The sequence below is a fragment of the Scyliorhinus torazame genome, chromosome 2, assembly GCF_047496885.1.
Source record: "Scyliorhinus torazame isolate Kashiwa2021f chromosome 2, sScyTor2.1, whole genome shotgun sequence".
NCBI lineage: Eukaryota > Metazoa > Chordata > Chondrichthyes > Carcharhiniformes > Scyliorhinidae > Scyliorhinus > Scyliorhinus torazame.
Window position 1 is genome coordinate 380,527,916 of NC_092708.1, and position 14,004 is coordinate 380,541,919.

The following is a 14,004-nucleotide window of genomic DNA, read 5'->3' on the forward strand; positions in this document are numbered from 1 at the left end:
GAGCATTAACTGGGAATTCAGATAAATAGGAAAGACTGAAACTGTGGACTTGGAAATGCATGCTTGGAATGTGCATCTCTGCAAATTAAAGCTTATAAAATTATGTAAAGATTGGATCCAGTTCTATCCTTCAGCTCCTGGCTGTCTGGAATTGATCAATTGGGAGGCGGGTTTACCAATCTTACAGTTGTGTGGCAGTCTTAATGTAGCTGCCTTTGAGTGGAGAATGTCCTTGCTATTTCAATTTGTATTCCTTTTTTTTGTTTAAAAAAAAAAATAGATTTGGAGTACCCAATTCATTTTTTCCAATTAAGGGGAAATTTAGCGTGGCCAATTCACCTGCACATTTTTGGGTTGTGGGGCCGAACCCGCAACACGGGGAGTATGTGCAAACTCCACACGGACAGTGACCCAGAGCTGGGATCAAAGCTGGGACCTCAGCGCCCGTGAGGCAGTAGGGCTATCCACTGTGCCACCGTGCTGCCCTTCAATTTGTATTCCTGACTGCAGAGTCGCTGGATGCCAGGAAGTGAATCTGTGGCAAGTAGACAGTCTCGCTGGCCAGAGATTTCTAACAGGATACATGTGCATTGCACTGCAAAGCAACGGTGGTAATCACATTCAAATGTGTGTTCAGTTAAATGGCATATTCAGAAAGATACTGTGACCTTTGTTACTATGGTAAAGGCAAACTATTCTGACAGTGGATAAATATGGCTTTTTATAAAGGAAGTGGAACAAGTGTTAGTCAGTTTCGGGCCGTCCTGCACTCAACCTAATTTTGGAACATTTTTATTCCGCAGGCAAAAGGGATCCATCGAGCGTTTTATTTGGGATCAGTCGGCCTGGAAGTTTCCAGTCACTCTCTGATTGTAAGTTTTCTATTTATCCCGCTTTAACCCCTTCCCACCATGTAACCGCATCACCATATCCTTCTATTCCTCCCTCCCTCTCTCGGGTTTATCTAGCTTTCCCATTTCTGCTTAGTCACTTCAGCCATTCCACATGGTCGCGAGTTCCACATCCTAACCACTCTCTTGGGAAAGAATTTGCTCTTACTGAATTTATTAGTGACGATCTTCTATTTATGCCCCTGATTTTGGCCTCCTCCAAAATTGGCGACACCATCTCCAAATCTGCTCTAACAAACCCTTCCATAACATTAAAAGAGTCCATCAACCCAGCCCTGGAGAAATGAGCCCCAGCCTGTTCAACCCTGCCTGATATGTATAATTTCTCCATGTTGGATATGTGGGACCTTTAGTATTTCTCCTGCATCACTAACCTTTGCTGCTTAGGGTTTCACTGAATTGCGCTGTCCCCAAAGTACCTGTCCAACTCCCTTTTTGAAATTATTTATCGAATCAGCTTCCACCACCTGTTCAGGCGGAGCAATCCAGATCCTGTCAACACAGGTCGTCTCCTCTCTTTTGAAGTGAAAGTATCCAAATAATGTAAATTGTTGGCAGGAGCGGGAGAAGGTTTTATTGAAGTCTTTATTGGATTGGATTTGTTTATTGTCAAGCGTACCGAGGTACAGTGAAAAGTATTATTCTTGTGTGCAGCTCAGACAGATCATTCGTACATGAAAAGAAAATGCATAGGGCAAACATGCACACTACATAAAATACACAATGTAAATACATAGACACAGCCATCAGGTGAAGCATACAGGAGTGTAGTACTACTCAGTAGAGAAGATGTGAGAGATCAGATCAGTCCAAACGAGGGTCTGGTAACAGCGGGGAAGATGCTGTTTTTGAACCTGTTAGTGTGACTTTTGTATCTCCTGCTCGATGGAAGAAGTTGGAAGAGTGAGTAAGCCGGGTGGGAGGGGTCTTTGATTATGCTGCCTGCTTTCCCAAGGCAGCGGGAGGTGTAGACAGAGTCAATGGATGGGAGGCGGGTTTGTGAGATGGACTGGGCGGTGTTCACAACTCTCTCCAGTTTCTTACGGTCTTGGGCCGAGCAGTTGCCATACCAGGCTGTGATGCAGCCAGATAGGATGCTCTCTATGGTGCATCAGTAAAAATTGGTGAGAGTCAGTGTGGACATGCCGAATTTCCTTCTTTTCCTGAGAAAGTATAGGCGCTATTGTGCTTCTTGGTCGTAGCGCGATGTGGGTGGACCAGGACAGATTGTTGGTGATGTGCACCCAACGAGGGGGCAGCAGTGACAGGAACCATGCTCATGGTCACGGGCTTCACAAACCTGGCTGCGGTACACTGGGACCATCATGAAATTCTCCCCCTCATCTTAAAGGAGAGGAGGAGGAATCAGCGAGAGGGTTGCCAACACACACTGCTTTTGTAAAGAGTCTCACAGCGGCTGAGAGTGGCTGGAGGAAGCCCTTAAGCCACTCTCAAGACTGCCTCTTTGACCTGGCGTTGGCACCTCCATTTGAGCGAGTTGATTTTTAGAAGATTATTTGTATGATAGAAGCAGTGCCACCAAGATCAGTATTTGTTGCCCATCCTAATTGTCCTTGAGAAGGTGGCGGCTAGAACTACAGCAACCTACGTGTTGTATGTGCAACCCACTGTGCTGTTAGCAAAACAGTTCCAGGATTTAGACCCAGTAATAATGAAGGAATGGCGATATAATTCCAAGTCAGGGTGGCATGTGGCTCGGAGGAATCTTGCAGGTGGTGATGTTCCTGTGACCTTGTAGTTGGTAGAGGTCGTGGGTTTGGAAGTTGCTGTCAAAGAAGCCTTGGTGAGTTGCTACATTGCATCTTGCAGATGGTCCACACTGCTGCCAGTGTACGGTGGAGGGAGTGGACGTTGGACGTGGTTGAGAGGATACCGATCAAGCAGTAGCTTTGTGAAAATTGGGTAGACTTATTTTGGAGGAGCAGCTAGTCACCAGAGGTAGCGCTCAACTAAGAGTTAAGCGAGAAATAAGATTTTGCTTTCTCATAGTCACGGTATTCACCACTCTTCAATGCTTTTGTGCCAGCTGTCGTCGGCTCAAGCACCACAAACTATGCACCCAATCTACGTAGATCAAAGGCCGATTACAAGGTGGGTGAATTAATTAATTTAAACCTGTGTAAGTTACTAGTTGAGTTGTAAACTGGTTCCGTCACCGTAGTCTTGGAGCATCAGAAATAGGCACAGGGATAGACCATTCGGCCCCGGAGCCTACTCTGTCATTCAGTAAGATCATGGCCGATCTTCTATCTCAATTCCACTTTTCTGTCTATTCCTGTTATTCCTTGATTCCGTTAGTGTTCAGAAATCTATTGATTTCAGTCTCAAATATGCTCATTGAATGAGCGCCCATAGTTCTCTGGAGAACTCCAAAGATTCACAACCCTCTGAAGAAACTTCTGCTCTTGTCAGTTCTAAATAGCCATTCCTTTATTGTGTCGGCTCCCCAGTCAGAGGAAACTGCCTTTTAGAACTTGTGCTGTAACGAGATTAAAGGCTAGAAATTTTCAAACTAATTTCTTCGACCCAAGTTTTGGTTAGTGTTGTTGCCGCTGTCGCAAACTCTACTGGATCAACTGTAACCTAGGCAGCTTCTGCCCAAAACCCTAGAGCAGGACTGTTACAGCAATAGATTTCCTGCATCCATCTCCTCCTGGGCAGCGATACCGGACTGAGACTGAACCATGGAAATTGAGCCCATTGCCCAGCTGCTCCTATGGGGAGAGAGGATTTTTGTTGCACCGCCCTGGATTCTAATTCGAAACCGGAGGGCGAAGAGCACTCTTTCCCCGCCCCCCCCCCCAAAGAAACCCCCCCCGCCAGTCACTTTTAATGATAGTGATGATAGTGCCTCCTCTGCGAGCCATCTTGATACTTTGCTGCATGTTAAATGTGCTGTGTAAATCCAAAAGGGGAATATTGAATTTTCTTCTCTGTAACAGAGCATGCTGTTAATTAGAAAACATTGCCCAGATATTGTCCAAAAAAATTGAGACGACTGTTTATAGTTTCGTTCATTGAACCTGATTCCACTTAAATGAAATGAATGCTGTCCTTTGGGGCTACTGTAATGATTATACTACAGGATTAGTAACCAGATGCCTGAACTAACGATCTGGAGATCATATCCCTCCATGATAGCTGGAAAACTTAAGTTCAGTTAATTGGCAAAATATGCAATAAGAGGCTAGTAGCAGTGACACTAGTGTTTTGGGGCAGGGTTTAGAGAACCACAAAGTGTATCATGGATTTCACCTGACCCACAACTTTTAATAGATTGTGGTATGGGGAGCACACGGCCCACTCTACAGGTGTGGTACAGCAGAAATGGAAAAGTATTTTTTAAAGCAAAACAATGTTTATTCTATGAACTCAAGTTAACCTTTTTAAAACATACAGTGAACATCTTTGCAACCATCAATTCAAATACAACCCCCAAAGAATACAACACTAAGTAATCCTTTAAGCTTTCCTTTTAACATCCATAAGACTTAAAACACCTTTTACCAGAAGCACATTAGGTTTACGTTCACTACTGAGAACATTTATAATTCTGAATTCACCAAATGATCAAGAGATAGTCTTTTCATGGCCGAGAGATCAACAGTGCACCTGCTCTGTCTGGCTTCAGCTCCAACACTGAAAACAAAATTAAAACACACCCTGCAGCAAACAGCCTAAAATGAAAGTAAAAAGGTGACAGACAGCCCAGCACCACCCACACTGTGATATCACTGCAGTAATATGAGCAGCCAAACATTTCTTAAAGCGACATTCTCATGACACTAGTAAACGGCAATGGTTCAAGAAGGTGGCTCGCCACCATCTTCGAGGGTAATGAGGTATAGACAATAAACATTGGTCTTGCCAGCAATGCTCACTTCCCATTAATGAATAAATGGCATGGTAGCACAGTGGTTAGCACTGGTGCTTCATAGCGCCAGGGTCCCAGGTTCAATTCCCGGCTTGGGCACTGTGTGCGGAGTCTGCGCATTCTCCCCGTGTCTGCGTGGGTTTCCCCCGGCTGCTCCGGTTTCGTGTCTCAAGTCCTGAAAGACGTGCTGTTACGTAATTTGGACATTCTGAATTCTCCCTCAGTGTACCCAAACAGACGCCGGAATGTGGCGACTCGGGGCTTTTCACAGTAACTCCATTGCAGTGTTAATGTAAGCCTACTTGTGACAATAAAGATTATTTAAAATAATAAACAAAACCTGAAAGCGCTAGCTCTGAACTAATTATATATCATTGGGAATCTTGTTCTGTTACGATTCTGACTAGGATTCATATTGTGTTTCTCAATTCCTTTTCGCAGGACATTTCAATTGACTGGAGTCCATCGGAGACGGTTCGGCAGATGCAGAAAGGAAAGGTATGGTGAAGTATTAACAAATATTCTTTTGCACTCTTCTCCTTTCTTGAATTTGTTCAAGTTCCACTGGCACAGGGCACTTGCCACTCCCTTCACCCAGCATCATGATTAATGTGAGAGTCTGGATGCTGAATGTCTGCTGGACCATGAGGCGGCTGAGTCTGACCCTTGACCTCCTCGACATTCACACATTCTTTCTTTCCTGGCATTGTCGGACAGATAGTTTATTCTCTGCTGCAACTTAGGGCCACTGGCCGACTGTGGCCACGGGCCAATAACTCTCTCTAGCTCTGGTTTAAAACATCAAAATTAGAATTTTAAAATTTGACTTGGAAGATTGAAACTTGAACATAGTCACTGTCTCATGTATGTTTATGTGTACGCACACAAGCACGCAGTTTTGATTTTTATTTAACCAACATTTTTGCCCATTCTTGTACCAATTTGGTTTTCAGATGTACTCTTTGGAGAGGTTTCGCTCCTTGAATGACAAATTGCATCTTGTGGATGAAGCAGTTCGAACGCATGATGGGAATGTCATCACTGCCGTGAGTGCTCATTGGAAACTCCACTCAAACTTGGTATCAGTTCACTCACTGTCGACTCTGGCTGGTAAAAGTAGGGAAAATCGCAAGATAATCTAGAAGTATATCAATGGGACGTGGGTGACTAGGGAAAGATTAGGGACCAAGGAGGCAATCTGTGGGTGCAGCCAGAGGACATTGGTAGGGTGTCGACCGAATACTTCAAATCTGTCTTCACCCAAGAGAATGAGGATGTACGTGAGGAGACAGCTGGTGATTCCTCATGGGTGGGGGTCACTGGTGAATCCTCTGCCCAGAGAGGGCAGAGAACCAGGGAGGACCCCAAAGGCCACTGTCCAAGTGTTCTCCGGCAGTGGATTGGAAAAATGCTAATGTAATGCCCTATTCAAAAAGGGAGGGAGGCAGAATGTAGCAAATTACAGACCAGTTGGTTTAACATCTGTTGTTGGGAAATTGATAGAATTCATTATTCAGGAAGTAATATCAGAACATTTGGAAAGTGAAAACACAATCCATCAGAGTCAGCATGATTTATCCTTCATAAAACCATGTTTGACGAATTTGCTAGAGTTCTTCGAAGATGTAACAAGTGGATAATGGGGATCCTGTAGATGTAGTTTATCTGGACTTCCGGAAGGTGTTTGATTAGGTGCCGATTAGCACTGCTGCCTCACGACGCCGAGGACCTGGGTTCGATCCCGGCCCCATGTCACTGTCCGTGTGGAGTTTACACATTCTCCCACTGTCTGCGTGGGTCTCACCTCCACAATCCAAACACGTGTAAGGTTAGGTGGATTGGCCATGCTAAATAGCCCCTTAATTGGGAAAAAAAAAGATAAGGTGCCGCACCGAAAGTTAATACTCGAGGTTAGATCACATGTGGTTAGGGGTAATTTATTAGCTTGGATAGAAGACTGACTGATGGGCAGAAGACAGAGAGTCGGGATAAATGGATGGCAAGATGCAACTAGTGGCGTGCCACAGGGTGTGATCCTTGGAGCCCCAGCTATTTACAAAATCTATATTAATGACCTGGATACAGGGTTAAGTTCTATAGCCAAATTTGTAGGTGACATTAAAATAAGTGGGACAGTAAGTTTCAATGAGGAAATAAGAATCTTACAAATGGATATGGATGGGTTAGGTGAGTGGGTCAAAATATGGCAGATGGAGTTTAATGTGGGCTAATATGAGGTCATCCATTTTGGTTGGAAAAGTGGAAAGGCTGAATGGGGAGAGACTTCAGGGTGCTTCAGTATAGAGGGATCTGGGTGTCCTCATGCATGAGTCGCAGAAAACTAGCATGCAGGTACAGCAGGTAATAAAGAAAGCGAATGGAATGTTGGCATTTGTAGCTAAAGGAATAGAGTATAAAGGTAAGGGAAATGTTGCTGCAACTATACAAGGCATTGGTGAGACCGCACCTGGAGTATTGTGCACAGATTTGGTCCCCTTATTTGAGGAAAGATGTAGTGGCATTGGAAGCAGTTCTGAGGAGGTTCACTAGGTTGATTCCAGAGATGAGGGGTTTGTTGTATGAGGAGAGATTGAGCAGTTTAGGCCTACACTCTCCAGAGTTTAGAAAAATGAGGGGAGATCAAGTTGAGGTAAACAGGATAATAAACGGTATGGATAAAGTAGACATGGAGCATATGCTTCCTCTTGTGGAACATTAGAGAACTGGCGATTAAGGGGTAGCAAATTTGAAACAAGAGTTGAGGAGAAACCACTTCTCCCAAAAGGTGTGAATCTGTGGAATTCGCTGCCCCAGAGTGCGGTGGATGCTGGGACAGTGAGTAAAATTAAGGAGGCGTTAGACAGATTTTTAATTAGCAAAGGGTTGAAGGATTATGGAGGACGGTGGAATTGAGGCCAAGATGAGATCAGCCATTATCGTATTGAGCAGTGGAGCAGGCTCGAGAGATTAAATTGCCGACTCCTGCTCTTAGTTCTTATGGTCTTGTGATCCAAGAAAGAACTATTCTGTCCAATTCCACCTTCCAGCCTGAAGGTGCCAGCACCTCGAGCACAAATCTGGTGTTCATAATTAATAAGGGGATCAGGGGGCAGCACGGTGGCGCAGTGGGTTAGCACTTTGACCTCACGGTGTCGAGGTCCCAGGTTCGATCCCGGCCCTGGGTCACTGTCCGTGTGGAGTTTGCACATTCTCCCCGTGTTTGCGTGGATTTCACCCCAACACACAAATGTGCAGGCTAGGTGGATTGGCCACGCTAAATTGCCTCTTAATTGGAAAAAATGAATTGGGTACTCTAAATTTATTGAAAGAAAAAAAAAGGGGATCAGGGGTTATGGGGAGAAGGCAGGAGAATGGGCATGAGGAACATATCAACCATGTTTGGATAGTAGAGCAGACCCGATGGGCCGAATAGCTTAATTCCGCTCCAATATCTGATGATCTCTCGATAATAAAAAGGTCTAGATGAGTGTAAACCGTGGGATTTCAGTTGACTGTGCCGTGAATGGTGTTGTGTATTTCCATTTAAGGCCTACTTTGAACTGAACCAGATCGGAGATATGTTGATGGGGTGAGATGGAGCATGGCTGAGAGGAGGCTCAGAAACACTCAGCCCACACTCTCCGTGATTGGGTGTGGAAACGCCAATTGGGTAGGACAAGGCCATATTCTCACATCAGTGGACAGAATTAATATAAGCAAAACATTTGAAGCAACAGTTAACAGAATCAAGATTGGTATTAACTGGCCTGGGTCTTTGGGTGGTGCAGCTTGATCAACTCCACTGTGTTTTCTTCAGTTTGCATTCTTACATTTATTTTGCTTTCCTTCATGACTCTGTTGTGCACACGTGCTTTTGTATCAGCCAAGAATCATCGCACACAGCCAATTAACTGCATTGCGCCTAGCCTCCACCAACCATTATCTCACACAGGCTGCTGGGTCGTTGTTTGACTAGAACTAGGTATGAACTTCGTCAATGAGCTATCAAAGCATGACATTATCATAGAATCCCAAGGAGGCCATTCTATCCCTTAACCCCGTAACGCCACCTAATTTTTGGGCCTTCTCCCCATAAACTCTGATCCCCTTATTAATTAAGAACACCAGATTTGTGCTTGAGGTGCTGGTACCTGCAGCCCAAGAGCTGGAAGGTGGAATTGGACAGAATAGTTCTTCCTTAGATTAGGAAATTTAGCATTGGCAATCCACCTAACCTGCACATCTTTATGCAAGTTATTCCAGTTAATGCAATGAAACAGGACCAGGAAATGTTTCTGGATTTGTTTTCCCGATTGTTCGAGGAGCTACTGGGAGATTCATCTTTAAAATTAAATAAAAACAGGAAATGCTGGATAAATTCAGCAGGTCTGGCAGCATCCGTGGAGAGAGAAACAGAGGTAATGTTTTGAGTCCATAGGAATGGGCGGCACGGTAGCACAGTGGTTAGCACTGTTGCTTCACAGCGCCAGGGACCTGGATTCAATTCCCGGCTTGGGTCACTGTCTGTGCGGAGTCTGCACTTTCTCCCCATGTCTGCTTGGGTTTCCTCCGGGCGCTCCAGTTTCCCCCCACAAGTTCCGAAACAGGTGCTGTTAGGTAATTTGGACATTCTGAATTCTCCCTCTGTGTACCCAAACAGGCGCCGGAGTGTGGTGACTAGGGGCTTTACATAGTAACTTCAGTGCAATGTTAATGTAAGCCTACTTGCGACAATAATAAAGATTTATTATTATGACACTTCAGAGACTCTCAGCTCTGTAAAAGAGTCGTACGGACTCGAAACGTTAACTCTGTTTCTCTGTCGCTGAGGACCCGGTTTGTTCTGCCAGTCATCATGGAGGATGGTTTAATGCTTATTGTATTAGACTCTATATATTTACAAAACTGCTTCTAATCTTTTATTTCCTTCTAGGTTTTGATATTCCTGAAAAAATCATTAAGCAAAGGTAATTTGGTCTTGTATGATATCAATATTTGTGGAGACGAAGGAAATTGATGTAAAGCCCCACCTACTTTGTCTCGGGTGGCTTTCTCTCCTGGTATCCGGATGACAGGGCTTTTACACACCCAGTAACGTCCCACATTCAGTCCTGACCCTGTGCTGAATAATGCAACATCAAGATTGGGAGGGCAGGGAGAGGAGAGGCACAGTTGACTTCAACCTTTGCGTGTTTCTGAAGGAGGGCAACAGGGGGAACATGATAGGGTGTCTGATCCTCTAACTGCCTGGTGACCTCCGTCAAGCAAATGATGGATGAGCTGTGTGCCCTACACAGTTGAAGGGCCGTTTGATATTCACCCTCTTATTGTAGAGAATAGGAACGGGAGTACAACATTTAGTCCCCCGCGCCCCCCAAGCCTGTTTCATCTTTCTATGCGATCATAACTGATTTGCGGCTTAACCCATGTTCTTGGACAAGCAATAGGGGTTTACAAAATAACTCCCTCTCCTTTGCAGTAATGGTAAATTTGTTCCACTTCTCACACTGTGCATCCATGCAGTCTGTGACGTTGCCATTTCACTGAAATATAAGCTCTCAGCAGGTCAGTCAGGATCAGTTTTCCTCTCTCCACTGATGGCATCAGATTGCTGAGTATTTACAGAGTTTTCTGATTATCTTTCTGATTATCTTTCTGATTTTCCAGCATCTGAAATATTTTTCCTTTTTGTCATTTTGCTGAATTGTGGGCAGATAATCCAATTAGCCCGTTTGTATTCATTAGGCTGCCGCTGCGGTCCTTCTTGCTACATCTCCCCGGGCCCTTTTTTAAAAAAAATAAATAACAGTATACTATTGCTGAACTGACTGCCTATCCAGGGATTGCACAGTACGAAGTCTTACAACACCAGGTTAAAGTCCAACAGGTTTGTTTCGATGTCACTAGCTTTCGGAGCGCTGCTCGTTCCTCAGGTGAATGAAGAGGTAGGTTCCAGAAACATATATATAGACAAATTCAAAGATGCCAAACAATGCTAGGAATGCGAGCATTAGCAGGTGATTAAATCTTTACAGATCCAGAGATGGGGTAACCCCAGGTTAAAGAGGTGTGAATTGTATCAAGCCAGGACAGTTGGTAGGATTTTGCAGGCCAGATGGTGGGGGATGAATGTAATGCGACATGAATCCCAGGTCCCGGTTGAGGCCGCACTCATGTGTGCGGAACTTGGCTATAAGTTTCTGCTCGGCGATTCTGCGTTGTCCCGGGTCCTGAAGGCCGCCTTGGAGAACGCTTACCCGGAGATCAGAGGCTGAATGCCCTTGACTGCTGAAGTGTTCCCCGACTGGAAGGGAACATTCCTGCCTGGTGATTGTTGCGCGATGTCCGTTCATTTGTTGTCGCAGCGTCTGCATGGTCTCGCCAATGTACCACGCTTCGGGACATCCTTTCCTGCTGCGTATGAGGTAGACAACGTTGGCCGAGTCGCACGAGTATGTACCGCGTACCTGGTGGGTGGTGTTCTCACGTGTAATAGTGGTATCCATGTCGATGATCTGGCACGTCTTGCAGAGATTGCCATGACAGGGTTGTGTGATGTCGTGGTCACTGTTCTGAAGACTGGGTAGTTTGCTGCAAACAATGGTTCTTTCGAGGTTGCGCGGTTGTTTGAAGGCAAGTAGTGGGGGTGTGGGGATGACCTTGGCAAGATGTTCATCGTCATCAATGACGTGTTGAAGGCTGTGAAGAAGATGACGTAGTTTCTCCGCTCCGGGGAAGTACTGGACGACGAAGGGTATTCTGTCGGTTGTGTCCCATGTTTGTCTTCTGAGGAGGTCGGTCCGGTTTTTCGCTGTGGCGCGTTGGAACTGTCGATCGATGAGTCGGGTGCCATATCCCGTTCGTACGAGGGCATCTTTCAACGTCTGTAGATGTCTGTTACGCTCCTCCTCGTCTGAGCAGATCCTGTGTATACGGAGCGCTTGTCCATAGGGGATGGCTTCTTTAATGTGTTTAGGGTGGAAGCTGGAGAAGTGGAGCATCATGAGGTTATCCGTGGGTTTGCGGTAAAGCGAAGTGCTGAGGTGACCGTCCTTGATGGAGACGAGTGTGTCCAAGAATGCAACTGATTTTGGAGAGTAGTCCATGGTGAGTCTGATGGTTGGATGGTACTTATTAATGTCATCGTGTAGTCGTTTCAGTGATTCTTTGCCGTGGGTCCAAAGGAAAAAAATGTCATCGATGTATCTGGTGTATAACGTCGGTTGAAGGTCCTGTGCGGTGAGTAGGTCCTGTTCAAACTTGTGCATGAAGATGTTGGCGTATTGGGGTGCGAATTTGGTCCCCATGGCTGTTCCGTGCGTCTGGATGAAGAACTTGTTGTCGAAGGTGAAGACGTTGTGATCCAGAATGAAGCGGATGAGTTGCAGAATTGCGTCTGGAGATTGGCAGTTGTCGGTGTTGAGTACTGAGGCAGTTGCAGCAATGCCATCGTCGGGGGGATGCTGGTGTCGAGTGCCGAGACGTCCATTGTGACGAGGAATGTTCCTGGTTCAACTGGTCCATGGGTGCTGAGTTTCTGTAGGAAGTCCGTCGTGTCGCGACAGAAGCTGGGTGTACCTTGTACGATGGGTTTCAAGATGCCCTCGATGTAGCCAGAGAGGTTCTCACACAGGGTCCCATTGCCTGAAACGATAGGGCGGCCTGGTGTGTTGGCCTTATGTATTTTCGGGAGGCAGTAGAGATCTCCAATGCGGGGAGTACGTGGAATGAGAGCACGTAGGGTGCTCTGAAGATCTGGATCCAAGGTCTTGATCAGTCTGTTAAGCTGGCGGATGTGTTCCTTGGTCGGATCTGCGGGTAACTGTCTGTAGTGTTCTTGGTTGTTCAGTTGTCGGTATACTTCTTTGCAGTAGTCCGTTCTGTTCAGTACGACAGTGGCCCCTTTGTCTGCTGGTTTGATGACGATGCTGCGGTTGGTCTTGAAAGCGCGGATGGCATTGCGTTGTGCTTGGGTGACGTTCGGGGCTGTCTTGTGAATGCGACTGATGAATCTGGCATTGACGCGACTCCTGACGGCTTGAGCATACATGTCGAGTCTAAGGCAGCGGCCTTCCGGAGGGGTCCAATTCGACTCTTTCCTCTTCGGTTGCCGCACTGCAGATCTTTCGGTCAGCAGTTCCGGTTCATTGGTAGTCTGCTTGGGTTCGCTGTTGGCCTCTTGGGGTCTGTGGAAGAATTCCCGGAGCCTCATTCGCCTGATGAATTCCTCCGTGTCTGCCGCGAGACTGATGGGGTCCATTTTGGTGGTGGTGCAGAAATTGAGCCCTCTGCTGGGGACTTCGATTTTGTCTGGTTGAAGGGTGTAGTCTGACAAGTTGACAATAGATTTCCCTGTATTGTTTTCTACTGTGGCACCGGGGGTGGCTTGGTTGCTGCCGGTGGTGATGCCAAGTTTCTCAAGCTTTCTGTTCTTGGTGTGCATATAGGTGGCATAGTATCGTTGTCTCATCTGTTTGGCGGTGTTCCGCAGCTGGTCTGCTGCATCCTGAGCGCAAGTTGAGAATATGGCCTCTATCTTGGTTTCCAGGTTGCGTCGTCTGCTGTAGAGCTGGCGGACGAGGTGGTTGAGGAGTGTGAGAGAGGTGCGACGGCAGAGTCTCTCAGCGTAGTCTGTGTTGTAGGTCGACTTGAGTGGGTTTGTGATCTGTAGCCCTTTCGGGATCTTGTCTCCATATCCAGGGATTGTCAAACAGTGGGTTATGACCCCACGAATGGGGTTGAGAGTTCCTCCTCCTTCGAGGAAGCAGTGTTCAGTGTGAAGTGAATGTTCTGACAGGGCAACCCTGGGATTGGCTCTGAGTCCCCATGAAACACTCACACATATCTTTTATTTTTCTTGCCCTCGATTTGGAAGGCGAGGTCTAAGGGAAATTGATCTGAGACCCCAGTCCTGCCTCAATCAACCCCGGCAAGCTGATTGTGGGAAATACCAATTCTCCCTGCGCTCATGTCTCTATCCCTCTGCGCTCACAACCCCCCCCCCCTTTCTTCTCACATTCTCACAGCTCTAGCCCTACCCCCCTCCCCCACTCATTGTTCTAGTCCCACTCTCATTCTACCCCACACCACCTCCCTCTACTGCTCTCGCTGCAGGGAACTGGGTTGGATGACCCAAGATAATTTTCATCTATAGACCTTTGGCAGAAGTGCGATTAAAGCAGGAGCAAGGGGAGAAAG

At 46.3% G+C, this 14,004-nt stretch overlaps 1 protein-coding gene across 4 annotated transcripts in view; it reads left to right on the forward strand.

Annotated features, from left to right (window-relative positions):
• vipas39 (VPS33B interacting protein, apical-basolateral polarity regulator, spe-39 homolog) overlaps window positions 1-14,004 on the forward strand; it is a 50,869-nt gene that overhangs the window by 12,693 nt on the left and 24,172 nt on the right. For all 4 annotated transcript variants that reach the window (XM_072493577.1, XM_072493573.1, XM_072493576.1 and 1 more), the window contains exons 5-9: window positions 804-872; window positions 2,959-3,023; window positions 5,248-5,304; window positions 5,760-5,852; window positions 9,740-9,773. In XM_072493577.1, the coding sequence (XP_072349678.1) occupies window positions 804-872; window positions 2,959-3,023; window positions 5,248-5,304; window positions 5,760-5,852; window positions 9,740-9,773 (318 nt within the window). The remainder of the gene's footprint in view (window positions 1-803; window positions 873-2,958; window positions 3,024-5,247; window positions 5,305-5,759; window positions 5,853-9,739; window positions 9,774-14,004) is intronic.